Genomic DNA, 24135 nt, shown 5'->3' on the forward strand with positions numbered 1-24135 from the left:
AAGGGAGAGGAAATGAATTTGTGAAGGAGAAAGAGTGGGCAAGGCTGCAGCTTCTGGGGTAGGCTTTGAGCCTGGTGGTAAGATGGCTGCCTCCAACACTGGAGTGCCTGGATTTGTTGCCTGGCCCTGGCTCCTGCCAATGCAGACCCCAGGACACAGCAGTGATAGCTCAAATAGTTAGGTCTTTGCTACCCATATGGGAGACGTGGATGGAGTTCCTGGCTCTAAGCTTCAGTCTCAGCTCAGCCCCAGTCATTGTGGGCATTTGGGGATTTGGGGAGTGGGCCAGTGGATGGGAGCGTGTTCTCTCTCTTTCTTTTTCCCTTCCCCCCAATAAACCATTGGCCCATCTGCTCCTGCACTTAACTTGGGGGTATTCTCTGGAGAAGTGACTGGACTAAGGGCACAGCTGTGGGCTCTGCCATGGGGTGGTTCACACATCATCCACTTAAGCTAGTGATGAGCTGGGATCTCTAATGGGGGAAGTCAAAAGTCAGTGGCTTGGAAGGCCAGCCCAGGAGCCATAGGGAAATGCGATTTTTCTGGTTTTTGTACTTGCTCCCAGCAGGGACTGTATCCCTTTTGCTACAGTGCATTTCCTGGTCCTGAACTGACCCTTGCACAGGTGCCCAAGCCACTGTCAGTAGCTGTTAGTAGGTTCCCCTCACTCACTTTTCCCTGAGAAAGGGATTTCCCTAAGCTATGGTGAGCGCCTCTGTATTAGCAGAGGAAGGATTGCTGGTCCTGCTCCAAGGATTCCACCTGAAGCCGCTCTCTGCTTGTGGCAGAGCTGCCTGGGCCACTCACGGAGGACATGTATGTTGACCTGTCCCCCGAGGCTGTGACGGGTTTGTTACAATCTGAGACTTCCTTCTCAGAGTCCTGTGGGATCCTCATTGAAAATCCAGATTTTTGGGGCCCAAACTCTAGCTACTGAATCAGAATTTCCAGAAGACTAGCTTTTACCCAACCCATACTTAAGACAGTAAACGTGGGAAACTTTGCTCAAACATGAGTGACCTGACTCGGGTCCCTGCTGGACAACTGTTGCCCAGGCTCAGTTCAGACTGGCACTCTTGGGAAGAAAGTGCTTTGTTTCTGCTTGAAGCCCAGCGGCGGAGTTACTAACCCTCAGCCACTATGTGCTGGGGCTTTTCCTGGGCAGCTGAGGGTTACATCATGTAATCTTCCCAGTAGCCCAGTGGCATCTCCATTTCTCAGACAGGGAGGCAGAAGGAAGTGGGGGAGCTAAGGGACTTGTCCAAGGGTGATGCAGTCAGCAGGCTTGGAGCCCTGAGTCCCTTCTCCTCCAAGTTACACATCACTGGTCCCGAGATGGGAACCGACAAGCTCCACACTCACCCACACCCCCCCTCCCCATCCTGTCCCCACCCGGGGAAAGGGAAGAGCAGGGAGTGGGAACCTTCTTGGGACCTGTAGCAGCGGACAGGCAGGGAGTTATGAGGAAGGATGGGCAGGCGGGAGCCTGAAGGGAAAGGCAGCTGACCTCCCTCCCCGTGTTGGGCTCCAGGTACTGGAACTCCTTGAGCAACCTGGTGGCCTCCCTGCTGAACTCGGTGCGCTCCATCGCCTCCCTGCTCCTGCTCCTCTTCCTCTTCATCATCATCTTCTCCCTGCTGGGGATGCAGCTGTTTGGAGGCAAGTTCAACTTCGATGAGATGCAGACCCGGAGGAGCACGTTCGACAATTTCCCGCAGTCCCTGCTCACCGTGTTTCAGGTACAGTTTCTTCCGGGAGGGTGGCAGAGTGCTAAGGAGGTGGGGAGGGTGGTGGGAGGGGCCTTGACAAGGTAGCAGGAAGCCTGGCCTGCTGCCGGGCAAGCAGAGCCAGCCTGGGCAGTCATCCCTGACGGGCCCTGGGTCCCCTGTGTAGTGTCCCCTCCTGCCAGCCCCATGGAGACCCCCCCCCAGGGGGCGGGGGTGTTGGTGGTGAACTGTTACGGGAGAAATCTAAGGGAGTAGCTTAAAACTTCACTCTACGCCATGGAACCCTTGGGTCAGATAAATTCTGCGTGAAGCCCTGGCTGCTCTTGTTGGGGGAGGGGAGGCTGGAGGAGCTCTGACTTGGCTACTCACACACTTGCCCCAGGGAAGCAAATATAACTAGTCCTTCAAACTTGTGATTTTGTAGTGATCTCGACTTAGGGAAAAACTTTCATGGCACTTACTAAACTTGAAACTGATTTGGTTTATAGAGTAAAATGAAAAATAATGTAGGCGGTACCAAAAACCTTAAAGGTAGTACCCCCATGACTGGTGTTTGGGAAAAACTGGCTGGTGCAGTTTAATACGATCTAAACAAATGCATTCAAAACAGTAAAGGGGCCCAAAGCCCAGCCCGAGGTGTGGCTCCCGGGGTCAGCTCATGCACTGTGTGTGGACAGTAGGAGGGGTTTTGATCAAATAACGATGCCTATAGCCACACACTTTGCCTGAGGATAGCATCAAACTCACCCAGGTTAATAGCTCAGAGCCCCTGGGGTGGAGACCTGGGGGCCAGGAGGAGGGAGAGCAGATGAAAAGAGACTTTGGACATTTTTATTAACATAGAGGGGCAGGGCAGGGCAGGGGCGTTTTGGGGTTTGCTGTTGGTCTAACGCTGTGTCCCTTATTGGTGGGAATGTGTCATTCAGATCCTGACCGGGGAGGACTGGAATTCGGTGATGTATGATGGGATCATGGCTTATGGCGGCCCCTCTTTTCCAGGGATGTTAGTCTGTATTTACTTCATCATCCTCTTCATCTGTGGAAATTGTATCCTTTGCTGCTGACCCCAACCCCTCTGCCCGCGCCCCTCAGCCTGTGGCACAATGCCAAACTGGTGTGCCTGCTGGGCCTAGCACGGGACACAGAGCACTGGGTGTCCCGGCGAGCTGGGGGAGGCTGTTCTGGGGAAGAAACGTGTCCCAGACTAGGGCTGCTTTGGCGGTGGAGGTGGGCGTGGGTGGAAACCTCAGCTTTGGTGTGAGGATGCACATTTCTGTTCCTGAGCCGGTTCAGGCTGCATCATTGCTCGACTCCACAGGCGGGTTCTGGTGTTAATCTAGGTGAACACCGCCCCCTGGTGTTGTGGTGTGGGCAGCTACTCACCCAGAGGCCTCTGTGGAGTTGGGCACTCCGCTTCCATGGGGGGCTGTTGCACCTGCTCAGTGAGGGATGACCAAGCCTTTGTCCTTGAAATGACCTTCATCTCTCCTCCCTGCTTTACCCTCAGTGTCCCTCCCTCTGAAGCTGCTCCCCAGGACGTTTAGTCACAGGCAGAGCAGCCCAGGCTTCCGCAGGCAGACTCTGCAGACACTCCCTGAGCTGGGCCACGGGAGCACTATGTCCAGAGGCGGGGAGGGAAAGTAGAAGAGCGCTGGCCAGAGACTCAGGAGTTAGACAGCAGTTCCAGGTAAAGCACACGTAGACAGTGAGGCCTACAGACAAGGCTTCCCACTGGCCAGCTGGGCGGCCTCGGCAAACCACAGGCTCTACCTGAGTAACTGAATTGTGGTCTGGGATGAGCATCCCTGATCCAAGAATCTGAAATCTGAAGTGCTGGAAAATTGGGAACTTCTAGAGCTCTGACCTGATGCCACAAGTGGAAAATTCCACACCGTGAAACTTTGTTTCATGCACAAATTATTAAAAACCTGATATAAAGTTTTCTTCTGGCTATGTATCTGAGGGTACTTCAAAAGGTTCATGGGAAACTGAAAAGATGTCTGTTTTGATGCAAAACACGTTGAGAGCCATGCCTAAGAGAGATCTTTCAAAAGGTCATGGAAAATGCATATTGTGAACAGCTATGTAAGGATTTCCATTTTTTGGCACCAAAATAAACATCTTTCAGTGCTGCTTCTCCACAAACTTTCTCAAAGTACTCTTGTATAAGATACATTATGAAACATAAATGAATTTTGTGTTTCGACTTAGGCCCCATCCCCAAGATAGCTCCTTAGATCTATGCAAATATTCCAACATGCAAACAAAAAAAGTGGGCTGGGGGACAGGAATCGGAAACACTTATGGTCCTCCCAACCATTTTGGCTAAGGGGACCTCAGCCTGTAGTAGAGTAACAATAACTGACTGCTACTTAGGAGATCATTCTGAGTTGTTGTGGGATGATGCAGACAAGGCCCCTGGGGTCTGCACTTCCTGGGACGAGCCTGTTACCTGCTTGGGTTTCAGTTTCCCTATACGAGAAATGATGGGGATGGCTGGCACCTGGGGGTAGAGGTCAACAACATGAACTTGAAGACCCTGTCCAGCTGTACTTTCTCTGAACCTGTGTTTCTATTGTTGGGGGTGAGGGAGGGAGGCAGGGTGGGAAGAAGTGGGCAAATAACTGCTTTGATTTGGAATTCCCAAGCTCTGGCCAGCTCCAGGCAGACCCTCCAAGGGTCTTTGTATGTGTGGGTTCACATAGAGGCTTGGTAGAGATGCCAGGCTACCTACTCAGTGCCAGTTATAATAACCACTTTTAAGAGCATTCTGTCTTCTATTAGAGACAATACTGTTGACAGTATCAATCACAGCAGTTCTCTCGGGGGACACCCAACAATAAAACCCCGCAATTAAAGAGCAAGGCAGGGCTTGCTACCTCACTCCCACCCCGCTCCAACCTGCAAGCTTGCCTGGTCTCAACCTTGTAGGATACTCCAGGTGGCTAATAGGGTTATGGAGAAGGAAAGGGAGAGGGTCACTGTTGGGCTTTGTCAAAGTGGGTCAGTGTCAGGCTGTCTTTGCTGGGGAACTCTACCCCTGTGTCTCCTGCTTCTTCCTTGTCCCCTATGCCCACCAAATACCCCCAAGGCCAAGCATCATTTTCTTTAAGAATGGACACAAACAGATATCCTACTGAATGTGTTCTTGGCCATTGCTGTGGACAACCTGGCTGATGCTGAGAGCCTTACTTCTGCCCAAAAGGAAGAGGAAGAAGAGAAGGAGAGAAAGAAGCTGGCCAGGTAACCCTCTACACTCACCCAGGCCAAGGCCCCAGAATCCCAGTTCTGGAATACGTTCCCACTGGAGGGTCAGGGAGGCTTGGTGCTGGCCCCCGATCCCTTCACTCCTAGGAGGGCCCTGGGCCTGAGGCTTCCTGCAGTAACTTGGGCCTCTCTCCAATTCCTGGGTGGTGCTCTAAAGAAGGACCGTTGTGGATTGCAGTCCCCACCAAGGTGTTGCATTTCCCCCACCAGAGAAGCCATCAGAGGTGGTGGGAATGTAGGGTGGGGAAGGAGGAAGGCAGCCCCCTCGGAGGGGAAACAGAATCACAGCTTTCAGAGCGCTGCCTCCTCGGTGTTTTCTACTTCATTTCCAGTGATAAGAAAGCAGGAGTGGGCCCTGCATTGAGTGTCCCGTCAGTGTCTAGGTGGGACAGTCATAGGCCACGCATCCACCTGGCACCGAGTAGTGTTCCTCCAGGAACCAATCCTAAATGAGAGCCAGAATCATTCTTGGATGAATGAACTGGAGCAGCGGCTGGAAGGGGCCCATTGAGTGCCAGGCAGAGCCAGGTGCAGCCCAGCTCAGTGGCACTTGTGATTAAGTTGCACACGCAATGTGCCCTGGATGTCCATGCAAGGACTGTGCTCCCGCTAGCCCAGTAGACCCCAGAACAGCTCCTTGCCACCCCAGTAAACATCCATTTCTCTTTTCCTCCTGCTGACCGGCCAGGACTGCCAGCCCGGAGAAGAAACAAGAGGTGGTAGGGAAGCCGGCCCTGGAGGAGGCCAAGGAGGAGAAAATTGAGCTGAAATCCATTACAGCTGATGGAGAGTCCCCGCCTACCACCAAGGTGAGTCGCCATCTCCTTCCAGGAGCTGTGGCCACTGCTGAGGGAATGGGGGCCACGGTCTTCCTAAGAAGACAGAGGGAGGCCACTCGGTGGGAATAGAGCCGATGCACTTGGCTGACTCCAGGCCTCTGCTGGTGTCTGAAGAGGATGTCTCAGGTGACAAAGGCGGGTTTTTGAGCTCAGCCACTGATTGTTGTGCAATTTCAAGGCTACTCTGAGCCTCTAAAACTGTGGAACTTATCTAACTTCTTCTTCTTCCCCTCCTTGGCTGCCTAGATCAACATGGATGACCTCCAGCCCAATGAGAGTGAGGATAAGAGTCCCTACCCCAACCCGGAAACCACAGGTACCGGTCCCACTGCCTGACCTTGAGATGGGAGGTTGAGGGTAGATATGCAAATTCTAAAGCCATGTGCGGACAGCCATGAGTTTGGGGCCAGTGGCTCCAGGTTCTCCTTGCCAGCATGTGGCACTGTTAAATGTCTCCTGTCTCTATACTTATGTATTGCCATGATTATCTGAGGGAAAACTTGGTTTATGGTTTCCACATAGTACCAACACTAGGTTAGATAAGATTACAGTTGAGCAAGGCTTTTGTGCTCTTTGGAAGCTGGCTTCTATATACCTGCAAGGTTTCCTTATATTCTATGTTGGTCAAATCATCGTTTCCTTGCCTGATGTGTTAGTATAGCACCTTTTGCTGTGTTCTGCTCTCTTTGTAATTGTGGCAAATCTCACGTCTGCCCTTGCTCTTACTCAGCTGGGTGCAGGGATGGCTGCCACCACCGGCGTCCCCCCTGCTGATTTGTAAAGTTCTTTCAGGTCTCTTCTTGTCCAGAGAGCTCTTACTGACCCCATCTTCTCATGATACGTGACTGGGCAGGGAGTCCCCTTTCAGGGGGTGTTAATGTCAGAGGTCAGAGGTCCTCCCCCAGGCTTTACTAGCTTTGCTTCCTGCAGCCTCACATCCTGTCCAAACCCCAGACTTGCCCTCCTCTTACCTAGAATTGCAGATACTATCATCGGCTTCAAGCTTGAAGTCAACAGCTCGGGGTCAAGGCATTTCCTTCTCTGTGTGGACCAGGCTGTGTCTGGAGGGAAAGCCAGTTAGGTGGCAGAAAGCCTTCTCGCTGTACCTGTTCTCTGCTTACGTGCAGGGACACCAGCAGGCCTCTTCTGTTGTCCTTGGGAAGTAGGCTCCTCCTGTGGGCTTCCACCCTCACCCGTTTCCACTCCCACAAGGGCACAGGTTGGGTGCCCTGGGGCTTGGACAGAGAGAAGAGCAGGAGGGCTGCTTCCACGTTGGGACCCTTTGAAGTCCTAAAATCCTTTGCAGGGCAGGCTGAGGGGGCCAATCTTGCAGACTTGGTAGACACACGGGGAGGACCTCGTCTCGGCCCTGAATCAACAAATGAACCAAAGTGCCATTCTGTAAATAATTGGGCTAAATTGAATATGGACTGGGAAATAAATGACTGGAGATGGTTTTTGTTAATCTTGTTGACATACTATTATTCTAGCTCTGTTTTGAAAATGCCAAGCTGTCTAAAATGTTGAGAAGTTACTTTTTGAATGTTCCAACAGCAAAATAGGGGAAGCGAAGAAGATAAATGAAACAAGATCAGCACAATGTCAGTGATTGTTAAGGCAGGGTTTGTGGAGGTTTCCTATAGGAGTCTGAACTCAAGCATCTTTTTGAAGTTTAAGGAGATGGACAGTGGTGACATGAATCCCAGGTTGGCCCCGCTCTCTCCAGCACGCAGCTTCCTGGCACACAGCAGAGGGGACATCTGGATCTGAAGGTCTCCCCACAGCCCCCACCCTGCTGCAGTCAGGCCTCAGCCTGTCCCTCCCACGTGGCTGTGGGGCAGACCAACATCTTGCATCTATGACAATAATCTCAAATTCTATTATTCTAAACATCCTCCTGGCTTTTCTCCTCTTTGTGGCTTTAATGAAATCAAAGAGAAGAATGTCAGGGACACAGAAAGATGGATGATGACAGTATTGTCACCATGGTGGCCATCACAGAAGCATCTCTCTGATGACCCAGCAGGCTTCGTGGAGTCTTGGAATGCCTGTGCTTTTGAACAGAAAGCGATTCCCACACTCTGCTAATGCCTCAGGATTCTTAAGCTATTTCAGAATCCCTTCTCTACCCTACTGCACACCTTGCTTTCACTTCTGTTCATCCCACATGTCTCCGTGCCTTTGAGACCTCCGGTCCATAGATAATTGAGGCTGTCCTGCCCTCGGCTTCAGGACCAAACTGTGGTCATTGACATGAAGAGGTGGAAGAAACCTTGGCAATGTTCATTCACTTAATAACTGCTTACAAAGCATCTACTGCAGGCCAGGTGGGGTGCCAAGCCCCAGGGATACAGCTGTGGGCCAGACAGAGATGGGTCAGTGGGGAGAGAGATAAGAGATAAGAAAGCAAAGCAGCCAAAGAGGTAGCATCAGGTGTTGTGAAGATGATAAAATCCAGGGCTGTGTTTGGGTGTCTGGGAGGGGCAGGCTGCTTTGTGTGATTGAGGAAGACTTCTCTGCAGACATGACTTTTGGGCTGAAACCCAAATGATTCCAGGAAATCAGAGGGAAGAGCTGTCCAGGTAGGGGACCAGCAGGTGTGGAACCTTAGGTGGAAGCCGTGGTTGTGGAGTGCTCCAAAGAGGGAAAGTGCCCCTGGCAGCGAAAGGACAAAGGCAGAGCGCCAGATGGTGAGACTGGGAGGTCAGGCAGGAGCAGAGTGGGTAAGGGGGTGACCTGAGCAAGAGCCGCCCAAGTCGCCGGGCAGAGGAGGACTTTCCCATTCAAGGTCTCACGGAAGAAAGGACAGCTGATGGTGAGCAGCAGCACTGGGGGCAGGGAGGAGAGTGTGCAGTGGTCCAGGCGAGGCAGCAACACGGCTGGGTGACAGCTCAGGGAGTGATTGGATTTGGGGCACACTTTGCAGGTCGGGCCGACTGGGTTTGTTAATGGCTTGGATGCTGGAGAAAGTGGAATGAGGGTGACTCTGGGATTTTCCCAGCCACTAAAGAGAAGAGACCTTGTGCAGAAGCTGCTTCCTCCGCTTCGCTCCCTGCCCTCCCACTGCACTGTCAGTGTGTTATCCCTTTCCCACCACACGTCACCCTGTCTCTGCCAGTGAACCCCGTGCCTCGTTAAATGCCCGAAGTTCCTGAAGGACCAGAGCCACTGCTGTGTCTGTGCGGGTCAGTGCTTTGTAACAGTCATGAGATGTTTGCCACTGATGCTTTTATTCTCGTTGGCTATGAGCACAGTCACAGAGGGGAAGACGACTACCCAGAGGGGAGGGGCGAGTTCACCGAAGACGAGGACCACAGTTGGGAGGTTGAGCTGGGCAGAGGTTTTGCTTGCGCAGATTCTAGCCCTGTTGTTGTCTAAAGCAGCAGCTTCCCCCTTATCACTTTTTCCAACACCTTCCCTTCCCCCCATCCTGGAGAACAGAAATGAAAAAAATCCCAAAGGGGCCGGCGCCGCGGCTCACTAGGCTAATCCTCCGCCTTGTAGCGCCAGCACACCGGGTTCTAGTCCCGGTCAGGGCGCCGGATTCTGTCCCGGTTGCCCCTCTTCCAGGCCAGCTCTCTGCTGTGGCCAGGGAGTGCAGTGGATTATGGCCCAAGGGCTTGGGCCCTGCACCCCATGGGAGACCAGGAAAAGCACCTGGCTCCTGCCATCGGATCAGCACAGTGCGCTGGCCGCAGCGCGCCGGCCGTGGCAGCCATTGGAGGGTGAATCAACGGTAAAGGAAGACCTCTCTCTCTCTCTCTCTCTCTCACTGTCCACTCTGCCTGTCAAAAAAAAAAAAAAAAAAATCCCAAAGGGATTTCTCTGGCATTCGGGAGCAGAAGTCTAGTGGTTCGCTTGCTAACCCCAAAATGAGCTGTACCAGGCCTTTTCTGATCTGTCCACCTTCCTCCTTACCCATAGTAAACACTAGGAATGGCATGGCATGCTGTCACATTTCTGCCCCTTGACAAGTTTGAGTTTGCCCTTCAGAAAGAGTTTCCTCATATATATATTTAAAGATTTATTTATTTATTATTTATTTGAAAGTCAGAGTTACACAGAGAGAGGAGAGGCAGAGGCAGAGAGAGAGGTCTTCCATCTGATGGTTCACTCCCCAGATGGCCGCAACGGCTGGAGCTGTGCTGATATGAAGCCAGGAGCCAGGAGCCAGGAACTTCTTCCAGGTCTCCCACGTGGGTGCAGGGGCCCAAGCACTTGGGCCATCTTCTACTGCTCTCCCAGGCCATAGCAGAGAGCTGGACAGGAAGTGGAGCAGCCAGGTCTCGAACCGGCGCTCATATGGGTTGCTGGTACTTCAGGCCAGGGCGTTAACCCACTGCACCACAGCACCGGCCCCAAGAGTTTCCTCTTAAGCATTTGGCTTGAGTTGCAACTGACGTGTATCTGATGGCGTAACCCACATGCCTGCCTCTGCAGAACTGCCCAGTAGTGCGGTTGGCCAGTGCAGCTGCAACAGCACACAAGCTTCCTTGCTAAGAACTCAGAGAAACATAGCACTAGGAAATATGGCTTTCTAGAAACATGAGCAATTAAAATAAGTATAAAATTACCTGTGACTAAATTGTCATAAATAAATTGTCTTGGATCATTTAGAGCAAAACTAAAAATACAAACACCTAGGCAGGAATTTAAAGTTTTTCTCGATTAAATTTCACTCACAAATATTGTGAGGTAGGCCAACTCTGGTTTTACTTATTCTGCATCAAGTAGACTTGTCTCTTCCATACCAAGGTTGGGATGTCAAAAATCGATACTCTTGGCCTGTATGCAGATTTCCGGCTTGCACCTCTCTTCTGCTGGGAGTGTCAGTTGCCTTGCTGGTCAGCTCCAAGTGCCCGAGGGAGAGGGTCTGAGTCACACCTGTATTCCCCTGGGCCTCCCAGACAGCCTTGATGCCCTAAATGCTTTGCGCTTAACAAAGAACAACCACCTGGCTTTGTTTTAACCTGAAGAAGAGGGAGCACACAAAGGCGTGGCTGGCTCTGCAGATGAGCTCCCCAAAACTGCCTTCTTCCAGCCAGATTGCTCTCCACTGGATTCTCCTTTGGCAAAGCCTCCCTCCTTATGAAGGGTGTGGTGGCCCCATCATCAGCAAGAGATAATGGTTCCTGTGCGCCGGGCATGGCCTCTCACTCCCAGGTCTCCAGCACGTAGATGGGTCAGGTACCCTGGAAATGAGGTGTCTGTCTGAGGCTTTGTGTGTTAATTGCCCAGTGAGTGTGGGGGTGCAGAGTGTTGCTGGGGTTCACAGGAAGGTCACTCTCTGGAGCACAGGTGCTCAGGAGAGCTGGGTAAGGGATGCTCTCTGGAGAAGGGGTTCTTGTAAGCTCTGCTGCAGACAAAGGTGGAGAGAAGTTCAGTCCGGGAGAGAGCAGGTGGGAAGATGAGAGCCCATAGTGACTGCGCTTGTTCCCTGGGGCTGCCAGAACCCGTTAGCACTCACTGGGCATTCAGCCTCGCAGGTAACACATTAGCCCGGACCCCCACCTCCTATGTCAGATTGCTTTGATTTGATTCCTGGCTTTTCTCCTGACTCCAGCCAGCTTCCTGCCAGTGGAGACCCTGACAGTTAGTGGTGATATCTCGAGTCTTTGGGTTCCTGCCACCCACGTGGGAGACCTGGCTTGAGTTTCAAAGCCTCCTCATTTCTTACTCAGCCAGTCCTGGCTGTTGCAGGCATTTGAGGGGTGAATCAGTTGATGGAAGCATTCTCTCTCTCTCTCTCTCTCTCTCTCTCTCTCTCTCTCTCTCCTTCCCTCTCTCCCTCTCTCTCTCTGCCCCTATCCCACACCCCAAATTAAAGTTCTTACTTTACCACCCATTGGACAACTTAGAACAAAAAATTTATTCTCTCACTGCTCTGAAGCCTGGAATTTCAAAATCAGGGTGTCGGAACAGCGCTCCCGCGAGGCTCTAGAGAAGAATCTATATTTGCCTCGTGCTGCCTTCTGTGCTGGCTGGCAGTGCTCGGCTTGTGGGTGCATCCCTCCAGTCTCTGCCTCTGTCTCCACAGGGCCCCCCCTTCCCTGCATGAGCCGTTATCTTCATGTCTCTCCTTATGAGGACAACCATCAACAGACTTAGGGCCCAGCATGACACCAGCATAGCTAATTGCATCTGCAAGGACTCTGTGCCCCACGGATGTCATGTTCAGAGGTCCTGGGTGGACATGCATTTTGAGGGGACACTATTCAACCCACTGCAGCGAGCATTTAGGGAGTAGTTGGCTGTGAGGAGACTGTTAGGGAATACTCACAGGTAAGGATCAGGCTGAGAAAAATGCCAAGTGCTGATTTATAGGCTCAGTCTCTCGCTGGGTACAGATAGTTATACAAGCAGCTATCACTTACATAGCAGCTGTTCTGTGTCAGGCTCGGTTCTAAAGGAAGCTTGTGCTGCTATTATGATTCCTTCCTTGATGGATAAACTGAGGCATGGAGAGACTCAATAAAATGCCCATAGCCAGAAAGGAAAGAGCCACGATTAGGATCCAGGTTTCTGGCTGGAGAACTACTGCTCTTAAGTCCCATGCCGTCACTGACCCACTCGCAGACATCTCTGCTGATGTTCGACCAGTGGGCTGGCTGGTGCATCCTCCCCTGGGCAATATGCTTGCAAGGGAAGGAGTCAGTGGCCCAAATGAAATGCGCTCACTGATCTGGAGGACAAAGGAGCTTTTTAACTGGTGACAGTGCGTAAACTTCTGAACAGAGGGCCTGTTGAGGGCAGGGTTTATGTCCTGTTATCCCTGCATAAGTGAGTTTGTTTGTTTTTGTTTGTTTCTGATCTTTCCACTTGGAGCCAGGTTGGAGGAATACCACCTGACAATATCCTGGTCTTCCCTGGTCACCCTCTCTTGGGTCTTCTAGCCAGGATGTCTGACCAGCCCAGTTTCCTGGGTCTGAGGGGTTCTTTGTGATGTGGGATTTCAGTATGGAAGCTGGATAGTCCTGGCTGAACCATGGCGAGTTGGGCATCCTACTTATATCCATTTTACTGTGTACTGCCAGGAAAGCTTCTCTCTAGCAGAGATGAGCTCCAGCAATACCCACGCAACAGACAGCAGGGTGTCTGTCTTGGCTGGACCTCTACATTTTCAGGGATACAAACGATGTCTTCATCCTGCCTCTGGAAGTAGATGGCACAGGGATAAAAATAAGTGGTGCGGCGGAGTCACTTCAAGAGCTGCTGCTTTTCCTGCAGGAGAAGAGGATGAGGAGGAGCCTGAGATGCCTGTCGGCCCCCGCCCTCGGCCACTCTCCGAGCTGCACCTTAAGGAGAAGGCCGTGCCTATGCCAGAAGCCAGTGCGTTTTTCATCTTCAGCCCCAACAACAGGTACGCGAGGATGGCGAGGGAAGGCGGGACTCTGCTCTGTTCGTGGTACAAGCCAAGCAGATGCCTGTGTCTCCCCTGAATCTCTAGGTGGAACGTGGGCTCCTCCCAGCTCCCCACTCCTGGAGTAAACAGACGTTGGTTCAGGGAAAACAGCCCTGAATTCTGAATCAGACAATCTGTGTTCATTCTCCTCTCCACTGTTAGAAATGCGTAAACTCAGCTTCTTTTCTTTGCTGATTATCCTTCTTAGTTTACCAGTCTTTTTTTATTTATTGACCAACAATAATTGTACATATTTCTGGGGTACAGTGTAATATTTTGATACATGCATACATTTTTAATGATCATATTAGGATAATTAGCATCCATAAAGTTAGACAGCACCTTAAACCTCCTGCTGTGTAAGAGAAGGACGTCAGGCTGTTTTAACTCACTTTTCTCCTGACTTCTGTTACTGTTGATTAGCATCTTAGTCCCAGCCTTTATTTTTCACCCAAGATAGATGTCACATTATTATTATTATTATTATTATTCAGACAGTGTGTGTTTGGATTTACATGTAACTTACCTTTTTATTTGTTTACCATTTAAAAAAATAAAGACTTATTTATTTGAAAGACAGAGTGGTGCACACACACACAACACAGGGAGAGAGAAAGAGAGAGAGAGAGAGAGAGAGAGAGAGAGAGAGAGAGAAAGAAAAAGAGAAAAAAATCTTCCATTCACTGGCTCACTCTCCAAATGGTCACAATGGCCCAGACTGGGCCAGGCTAAAGCCAAGAACCTGAAACTCCATCCAGGTCTCCCGCATGAGTGGCAGGACCCTAAATACTTAGGCCTTCTTCCACTGCTCTCCCAGGTGCATTAGCTGGGAACTGGTTTAGAAATGGATATCCAGAATTCAAACCACCACTCATATAGGATGCAAGTATTGCAGTGCACCACAACAGTAGCCCCCTACCATTTTTGGGGGGGGGCGGAGAGGATACATCCCAGCCCATCCTTCTGTAAGCATTTTCTTTCTTCCTAAAGTACATTCTTTGGAAATTCCATTAATTCCTTTATGGAAAATCTACTTGGCCTCTCTTTATAATTGCTCTCTCTGTTGTGTATAGAATTTTAGATTGATAGGTTTGTCCCTCAGCACATTACAGGTGTTATTTCACTGTAAGTTCGCTGTAATTACAACAGTCACCCCTCCGTAAGTAACCTGTCTTCATTTGTAGCTGCCTTTGCTCTATTGTTGGCCTTGATCTGCTGCAGATTTACTACTATGTCTCCTGGCATGGGTTTCTTTCTACTTATCTGGCTTAGCATATGTTATAGCTCCTAGGTCCATGTATTTATATTTCTCTTAAGTTCTAGAAAATTTTCAGCCCTGATCTTTAAATACTGCCTCTCCTGAATTCTCTAGTCTGTCCAGCTGTTGGTCCAGTGTTAGACCTTGTCCTCCCTATCTCTTAATGTATATTTACTTCTGTATCTCTGTTTCATTATTCTGGGTGATTTCCTCAGATACGCCATCCAAGTTCTTAATTTTTTTAACTTTATCTGTACTACTGTTTAAATCAGTTTTTTTTTTCTATTGACAATCCATTGTATTTTTTTCATGTAAGTCCTTTATGTCATTAAAAATTTCAAATATCCATAGTATCCAATAGTTGTAGTGTCAGGGAGGAGAATCTTAATCACTTACTTGTTTCCTTAAAAAAAAAGATTTATTTTATTTATTTGAGAGGCAGAGTTACAGAAAGAGAAGGAGAAAGAGGGAGAGAGAATGAGAGAGAGAATCTTCCATTCACTGGTCCACTCCCCTGATGGTCATGACAGCACTGGGCCAGGCCAACGCCAGGACCTAGGAACTCCTTCTGGCCTCCTACAAGGGAGACAAGGACCCAACCACTTGGGCCATCCTTGGCTGCTTTCCCAGGCACATTGGCAGGGAGCTGGATTGGAAGTGGAGCAACTGATACTCAAATCTGCGCTCATATGAGAAGCTGGTATCACAGGTGGTGGCTTGAGCCACTGTGCCGCAGTGCCAGCCAGTCGTTTCTTCTGGTTTCCTATCTTAGTGGCTTAGCCTGTTCTGTGTGTGGTGATCTTTGGTTGTGACCTCAGTGACTTCAGTCCTGAGGACTGAAATCGGGACTGGGGAATCTTTCTTCTCCATGCCCGTTGGGGAAGCTGGCTCAACCCAAGTCCCAGGCTTCCCAGACCTGCTTACTTTCTCGACTGCACTGCTGTTGTTAGCATCTATCCTCAGGCAGCCCTGTTCTTCCCAGCTGCCCAAACTCAGACCTTAGCTCAGTGAGTGAATGGGTGAGTGGGTAGGTAGGTGGGTAGGTAGGTAGGTAGGTAGATATGTAGGTAGGGGGTTAGGTAGGTTGATAGGTAGGTAGATAGGTAGGTAGGTAGGTAGATATGTAGGTAGGTAGGTAGGTAGGTAGGTAGATATGTAGGTAGGTAGGTAGGTAGGTAGGTAGATAGGTAGGTAGGTAGGTAGATAGGTAGATAGGTAAGTAGGTAGGTAGGTAGATAGATAGGTAGATAGGTTGGTTTGAAAGAGAAGATCCCTGCAGCTGTCTCCTCACTCTCACAAAGCCAGAAGTGCCTCCAAGGTTTTGTCCTTTCCAGGCTCTGCAGCTTCTCAGACCGTTTAGGCAACTGTAATGCCAGGAGCACAAGTCTGAAGGCCTGGGCTCAAGCCCTGAGTGCTCCACACTGCAGGCTATCTCTCTGGGCAGCCCCTGCCTCCCACATGTCAGTGTCTTTCTCTGTGACAATGAGAATAACCTGCCTACCTCCCATCCTGCACTGTCATCAGGGGTAGGACGTACCCAAGCCACCCATGGCATGCAAGTACCAAGCACTGTTGGTGCTATCGATGAGCATGCAGAAGCCCAGACTGGTAGTTCTTGGCACCTGTGCTAAGGTGTGACCTTGAACTGAAGGTGTGAACTTGAAAGCTGTAACCTAGGGGCAACCCATCTAGCCAGAAAGTGGACTTCTCTGGCTCTCGGCTTATGCATCTCCAGTTAGTGCTGTTGTTTCCTGTGCACAGAAAAGAACAAATAGATCTCCTAAACGGATGTTTCTTCAATGATAGGAAAAAGAAAACTCCAAACAAAAGTCAGTTGATAATGTCAGAGCAGCATGTGAAAAGTCGGATTCCCAGGAGTCTCAGAACCCTCTGAAAGGTCAATGGTAGCTTGCCGCCATGAAAGGGCCCACGAACCACCCCGGTACCATGGCGATGCGCATCACGGGGATGGGGCTGGGTTCTCATTACCAGCGGTGGTGAGATTTTAGCTGGGGGGCTACCCCCAAACCACAAGCACGTTTTGCAAACCGAGACAAAGAACGGAGGGGCGGTGCTCCTGAGACCCCAGGAGCTGCTTCCCCTGTCTCTTCTGACAGCCCTCTCCTCCTCTCCTCCCTGGGCAGGTTCCGCCTCCAGTGTCACCGTATCGTCAACGACACGATCTTCACCAACCTGATCCTCTTCTTCATTCTGCTCAGCAGCATTTCCCTGGCTGCCGAGGACCCTGTGCAGCACACCTCCTTCAGGAATCACGTACGCACCCCCCTTTTGTCCTCTGCGCCCCTTCCTTCTCGGAGTGTCACCACACCCAGTGCTGCTTGTTGCCGGCGTCATTGTCCTGTCGGGAGTCCAGGTGCAAATCCCATAAACATCTCTCTAAGGGATTAGAGCTTTGCTGGAAACCCACCCTGGGGCCACCAGCAAGTGCAATCGTGGGCATGAGCTGGTTTGGGAAGTGACAAAGTTCAGGGCGGCCATTGCTCTGTGGATGTTCCCCAGGAAGCTCTCGTTCCCTATAAACTTGGCACAGTGCGGCCCCTGGCTGCCTGCCCTGTTCTTCCTGGAATGTTCTGACCAGAAGGGGCCATTGGCAAACAGGTGCTGGTGGCAAGGCCCAGCCAAGAGGAAGGAGAGCCTGGTGGTCTTCTGTAGAGCAGAACTGTATCTGGAGGCCCACCCAGGGCACTAGTGGGCAATGGTAAAGGCTGGAGTCAGAGCCTCAGGGCTTCATCTGATCGATCCCAGCCTGGTGGGCTAGAAGAGAGTGGCCCGCTGATCTAGAGCCATCCCCATGCCGACCCACTCAGCAGTCCTGAAGCTGGCTGGGGCCAAGGCTCTCTGCCCAAGGTTAGAGGTGTTGGTCCTTGCTCTGACCTGAGATATAATAAAGCGTGGACCATCCTCAGCCCGGATGTGCTTCACCTGGAGGGTGCTCCTTCCCCAGAGGATGTGGTGGCACAGATTGCAACCAACACAGGACACCGGCTGGCTCAGTCTCACCAGCTTAGGAGCCGAGCATTTGGAAGCTCCCTGCAAAACAGAAACAAAAACAAGTCCACCCCCTGCCCTCTTGATGTGTCCCAGTGTTCTGATTTGAGTATCTTGGTTAATTGCATTAATAAAAATGCATCCAGCCAGATGCGCTCAGACCCGTTACCAGCTGAGGCCTGCACTGGAAACTCACATATCTGGGGGCTCGACACAGCACCCCTGAGCTGCCTGGGACCCCATGCACAGGAAGGGCGCCTTGTTTGAAAGCGGGGTTCCTTTGCTGGTGAACACCCACTGACCTCCCCTCTCATTCTGCTTTCTCCCACCCCTGCCCCATCTTGTTTCTTTTTGTTTTGCAGATTCTGTTTTATTTTGACATTGTTTTTACTACCATTTTCACCATTGAAATTGCTCTCAAGGTAAAGCTCCATCCCCCCTCCCCCTCTCTTCCTGGCCTTTCTGCTGCTGTCTGTCTGGCTAACACACACGCTCCTGCTGGTGTTGGGTTCACTCTCAGAGCCACTAATCCGATTATGCTTATTTTTCAGATCCTAGGCAATGCAGACTATGTCTTCACTAGTATCTTTACATTAGAAATTATCCTTAAGGTAAAGCAACCTGAGCGACACATGCTGTCCGCCTCTCTCTTTGTGTACCTGTATGGCTGTCTCCTTTCTCTCTTCTGTCTCTCTCACTCTCTTTGTTCTCTCTCAAGCCTGCAATTGCAAAAGTTATTGTCCCTCGCTTTGGGTTGTGCTCTGGGCCCAGGCTCGCAAGCCGGACACGTGTGTCCCTGAGCCCCTCCTTTCTGGCTGCCCTCAAGCAGCTCTTGTCTGGAAGAGGCAAGCAGCTGCCAATGTTGCCCTTGAAGCTGCCACGTCACTGGTTGGCCCTGCGGCCCTCAGCCGCGCCCCTACACACAGGAGCACACGCCGTCGCTGGCTCCTGATGACAGAGCCCTGCTCAGAAGCCTCCTGGCCTCCTCTCCCCAAGAATGCCACACAACCTCAGAAAGTGGACCGCTCTGGGCCACCAAGAACTCACTTTACTGCTCACTTTGGATGGCCATCCATACCTTCCTCAGGGCATGGGGCAGACCTCAGAGCTAAGCTAGGATTGGGCAAGATTTGGAGCCAGAATCCCCACTGAGGGCTGTCAGCAGGTGACAACAGACTGCTCCTGACTCCTCAGGCACCTGCTGAGAGTCCTGGTTACAATGGCCTTTGCCTAAGCACAACCGAGGGAAAAATGTATTGGGAGCTAAGCGAGATGAGAACCAGGTGCCCATAGGATCTTGGGCAGCCAGGTCCCTGCCCTGCCGGCGGCTGACCCAGCTCACCCCTGCCTGTGGAGCCACTACCCCGCAGGTATCCTGCAAGCGGGCAGAGCCCCGTCCGAGCAGCCCTGGATGGAGGATTATTTCTGGGTTTTCCTAGCACACTTCTGAGCCTCTAAAGCAACGCATGGCCAAGCGCGTTCATCTGAGATTCAGGTTGTGAGTGTGAGACCTTGGGTCACGTGTGCCTCTCCCAGAGCAAGGGTCTGACTCAACTAAAGGAGGCTTGCCTGGGACCGCCCAGCCCACAGAGCACAGACTCCCCATCCCGGTGGCAGGTGTGAGCCGATGTCCACACCCGGCTGGGACCACTTTCTCTCCTGGGGAGGCTCCCAAGCCCCGCCCAGCCCCTTCATGGAAGTGACTTCTGTCAGGGGCAGGTGCAGACTGAGTGGGCGGTGTTCATGGGGCTTCCACCCGGCTTCTGTCCCTGGTTGCAGCAAACCAGGAGCACGGCATGGAATTTTCTTTCCAGCTCAGGCAGAGTAGATCTGACCGGGCCCCGGTTCCCGGAGGTGGGGGAGGGGGCCTGAGCTGCTTTCCTGCCTGTGCTGAGGTGCAGCGATGGGAACCCCTTGTCTAGGCTGCGCTGCTTTTCTTCCTGGGCTTCAGACTCAGAGAGGCCAAGTTCTTTCCCAGGACAAGCAAAGCCTAGGCCCACTTCTCAGTGCTCTTGTGGGCTTCAGAGGTGCTGTTTCTCCTGCAAGACCGCCCTGCAAGTGGAAGTGAGAGTCTTCCATGGCAAAGCCTTCCCTCCCCTTCTCCCCCTCGCTCTTCTGGTCTCTTTCTTGCCCAGCGTGCTTCTGAGCACAAACCCGGTCCCCAGGCCTCTTCCTGCACCTCCTTCCTCCTGTGCCCTCTGCCTGGTCTGGAGGCCCAGCCTCGTGCCGCAGCATGGACGGCAATTGCTGTCCACCTGGGAACGCTTGGCCTTGACACTCGGAGGCTTGTAAGATCGCATCATTGGCCTGCGTGTTGCGAGGACTGTCAAGTAGAGAAGGGGAAGGCAGAAAGAGACGAATGCATAGAAATGCAAATGCAAAAGACAAGACGCCTCTAATACCAGAAGAGCTGCCCTTAGAGGAGGCACTAGCCCCCGGCAGGACAGGGCCCTGTGGCTCCCTGCCCTTCCCACTCGAAGACATCATAAGCCTGTGTCCCATTCCCTTTCCCTCTCCCAACTGGAAACACCCCAGTAATGGACCTTCCCTGGGTAATGACTTAACCTTTCAGAAACCAGGAATAGGTAGGTGGCAGTCAGAAAAAAGGCAAGGAAGGAGGCTCTGCGCGGGCCCCTAACGTGGCTTCTTTGTCCTGCATGCCACTGATGATTTTCAATAAATTCTGTTTTCCCAGCATCCACTTGTTCTTTCTCCCATGGCCACTCTTCCTGGGTGTGTCCTCCACCCTGCCCCCATACACGTCCATGTGCTTCCTGAACTGCTGTCTCATTCAAGGGTCCCTTTACCCAACAGAGACCCAAGCCGAAGGACAGCAGTTGGCCCCCGTGAGCCCCATGTGTCCACCTCCGTGCTGAACACTGTTTGCTGAATGCACAGGGCTCTGTTGGACCCCAGCAGTTGCTCGGAGGGTCCAGGCTAAGAGTCAGGAGAGCTTAGAGCCACACCTCCTGTAAGATGGAAACGAGGTGCTAGGGAAAGCACTCAGCCTTGTGCAAGCTCAGGGGCGGGTCTTCACAGGAGCCTCCTGCATGCCGTCTCTGGGGTCCCAGCCCACTGAGTCGTGCCACGCGACGCGAGCCCTTTTATGTAATACACCTACTTCTAAACATTGTTGCAGAACACAGGTGCCCAAGTCCCCTGTGACCCCTGCTGTAAAAGATAAGTGGAAAGAATTAGGTTGTGAGGACTATTTCTGTCCCTCTCCCCTCCGTGTTTGCTTTAGAATTGCTCTGCAGGCACCCTGCACGGGCATGCTCTGATTCCAGAGAGATAAGCTGCACCCCAGGTGACCGGGAGCGGCTCTCAGCTTCCCACCCGTCCTCAGCTTCAGATTTTCCCCTCTGGCTGACACGTCCTCCCTGTGGCCTTTGACAGCCCTTCTCCTGGACGCCTCCCCCCCCCCCCCCGCAATTCCAGGCAGCCAAGGGGGAAAGCAGCTCTGCAGGAGGCAGCCATGGTCTAGTCCTCGGATGCTCATCGTCACCTATGTGGCCTCCTTTTCAGAGTTTTTAGAGGGGTTCCACGTTGTTTCCTGCATGAGCCTCACAGAAACAAGGCAATAAAGGGAGCTCAACTTGCCTCATTCGGGAAGAATCCAGAATTCAAACCGCAGCTGCAGGGGGGAGAATTGCCTGCAGGGCAGAACCCCACGTGTGTTGCATGCAATGACCCAGTAGATGATGCTTGCAACCCTTTCGGGTAGATATTGTCAGGCACACTGAAGTCTCTTACTGCCCAATAAAACACACAGGGTGGGGTTCAAAGCCAGTGGTCGTGCTCTGAACCAAAACCGAACCACATCACCCCCTGAACACACTGCTTCTGCCTCTAGAAAACAGGCAACCTAGAAGTCTAGACTGTTTGGCAGAGCTCACCAGCACCACTTGCTGGAGGCCAGGAGGTGGAGGGTGCTAATAACCGGAGTCGTTGGTCCAGCTTCTCACTGGGCACTAGAGTGCCCAGTGGTCTCAGATTCCCAAAGACTGGGGGTTTCTTGGGACACGGGGCTGCCACTGATAGAACCAGTTAAGTCCTGGGCAAATCAGAGCAGTTGCTCAGCCTCCTGGGCACTCCCCCACCTCAGTATTCTCAGCTGGCCCTGAGGACAACAGCATTTGGAAAGGAGGTTGAGACATGTGCATACAAGGGACACCAGCCTGGGGAGCATCAGCAAGGGACTACTGAGGGTTGGAGCCGTGGACTTGTGACGGAGAAAGCAGCAGAGAACTAGAGAGGCTGGTGGGGGCCGTTTGAGAGGGCTTTGACTCCAGGACTGAAGAACCCAGCATGGTGTGCTGGGTGCAGAGGCCACCTTTACCTCTGGGGCTGGGGCCATTCCTTGCTGACCGTGTGATGGTGCAGAGCCCGTCTTGGCATCGTGTCTCCTTCTTTAGTCCTTCCTAGTCCCCAGAGGCAGTGCCTGGGTCCCTCCTGGATGCTGCTGTGGGAGGAAGGTAGGGTGGGGGGTCTCTGGAGCATGGGCCAAGTCACCCTCACTGGTGTTTTCCTGTCCCCCTGCAGATGACTGCGTATGGGGCCTTCCTGCACAAGGGCTCTTTCTGCAGGAACTACTTCAACATCCTGGACCTGCTGGTGGTCAGCGTGTCCCTCATCTCCTTCGGCATCCAGTGAGTAGGGCTCGCTCAGCCCAAGATGGGGGCGTGCGGCTAGGAGGGGCTGTGAAAGAGGATAGCCCAACTCCAAGGACCTTCCTGCAGGGCAGTACAGGATGACTGTGATGTCACCGGGGCAGGGCCTTTGAAGCGCTACAACATGGTGGCTTTGATTTCTTGTCCCCATGTCCTCAATGGTATGGCATTTGGGGGTGTGTTGATGCAGCAGAATAGGTTGAAATACCTGGATTTTGCCAGGGCTGGGCCCAGTTACAAAGAAACTGTGGTCTTCATTCTCTTCTTGCCTTCTCAGCCGTGTGCCCAATCCCTAGGCTTCCCTTTAGCTGCCAAGGGCCTGCCATTGCCTTGGCCTTCCCTGACCCTCTGGCCCACCCCCTCTCTCTTTCACCTTGTTCTCCAAAGTACCTGTGGGGGACGGGGGAGATGGTGTGAGTGAGATAGAGAGAGAGAGACAGACAGACAGACAGACAGAGAGAAACTGCTGATTCTCGTCTTGGCTGCCCAGTAGTGTCACTTGGCTAGCTTTACAAAACAAATATCTGCCCGGATTCCAGGGCCAGTCTTTTATTTAATTGCACTGGGGTACAGTCTGGGCTGGAGGGGGTTTTATAAGCTTTCCAGGTGATTCCCCTGCACAGCCGAGGTTGCAAACCTTTCTCCGATCTCACGACTAATTCCTGCCTGTTTCTAAGAGCTGATTGTGTTAATCCTGCACTTACACATGCATGTTCTTAGAAGGGGAAAAAAACAAAGCAAGAATCCTGTGAGGTAGGCAGGGCAGGTAATGTTATCATTGTTTTGTAGATGAGAAAAGTGAAGTTCAGGACCTTACGAGATTTACTCAAGGTCATACCAAAGGCAGAGAAAGGCTTAAGTTCTGCAAGGCTTGGGTCTTCCTCCCCAAGATGTTTGCATGGCCGGTGGAGATAGGGTGGAGGCTGGGGCCGTGGAAGGTGAGACCCTTTTCTGTGATCATCAGTTACCTTGTCCTAAATCTTCTGCCTAGAAACTTCAGGGGTAGATACCTTGAACCAAGGCTCCTCCTCTTTCACCTGTTTCCCACACTTGGCTTGAAGTCCCTTCCATGTGATTCATTGCAAACTGAGCGCCTCCCAGTGCCTCCCAGAGCTACTGTGGTTAATAAGCTCCCCCCCCCCCCCCCCCCCCCCGGGTAGGACCTGGCACTCTGGAAACCATCCAGACACATTGCCAGGGAGCCTGGGGGTCTTGCCTCTCCTGAAGAACAGGAGCCTGCGGCTCCCAGAATCTCTGTCTTGGCCTTGGCCTCCCCACTGCTTGGGACCTGCTGTGTGGAGACCATTGGAGTCCCCAAAGTGCTGTAAAGCAGTGTGTCACATGGAAGTGTGACGGGCACCCCCCCAGGGACATGTGTTGGAGAGGAACACTGGAAAACAGCCTCCCCACACCTGCCACTCCAGCCACGAGGCCAGAGGGGCCACCCTTGCCATACAGTACCAGGTCTCAACAGGCACAGAAATAAAAGCCGCTGTCTGTTCAGTTCTTAAGAAAAGGGCACCTCAGCACTGTGGCTTATCGGGTAAAGCCACCACTTGCTGCACCTGCATCCCATACGGGTGCTGGTTCCAGTCCCGGCTGCTCCACTTCTGATCCAGCTCTCTGCTATGACCTGGGAAAGCAGTGGAAGATGGCTCAAGTCCTTGGGCCACTGAGCCTCCATGGGAGACCTGGAAGAAGCTCCTGGCTCCTGGCTTTCTATCAACCCAGCTCTGGCTGTTGCAGTCATTTGGGGAGTGAACCAGTGGATAGAAGAGTTCTCTCTCTCTCTCTCTTTCTCTGCCTCTCAAGTAAATAAAAAAAATCTTTAAAAAAAATAAAAGGAAAGAAAAGGGCACCTCAAATGGCTCATGGAAAATGGAATTCAAAGATAAGTTTATTTTCTGAATTTTTTAAATCCATGCTTACAAGGAATCTTTCAAAAAATAAATGGAAAATGTGC

General features: G+C 51.9%; 1 protein-coding gene across 30 annotated transcripts in view; it reads left to right on the forward strand.

Moving 5' to 3' along the window:
- The window catches only part of CACNA1C (calcium voltage-gated channel subunit alpha1 C), a 739977-nt gene that overhangs the window by 639299 nt on the left and 76543 nt on the right, over positions 1-24135 (forward strand). For 20 of the 30 annotated variants that reach the window (NM_001136522.1, XM_051849894.2, XM_051849901.2 and 17 more), the window contains 9 exon segments: positions 1532-1739; positions 2654-2774; positions 4856-4970; positions 5683-5803; positions 6080-6149; positions 13061-13193; positions 16638-16767; positions 17865-17924; positions 22045-22151. In NM_001136522.1, the coding sequence (NP_001129994.1) occupies positions 1532-1739; positions 2654-2774; positions 4856-4970; positions 5683-5803; positions 6080-6149; positions 13061-13193; positions 16638-16767; positions 17865-17924; positions 22045-22151 (1065 nt within the window). 30 annotated transcript variants of the gene reach the window in all.

Source organism: Oryctolagus cuniculus, chromosome 9 (genome assembly GCF_964237555.1).
Source record: "Oryctolagus cuniculus chromosome 9, mOryCun1.1, whole genome shotgun sequence".
Taxonomy (NCBI): Eukaryota; Metazoa; Chordata; class Mammalia; order Lagomorpha; family Leporidae; genus Oryctolagus; species Oryctolagus cuniculus.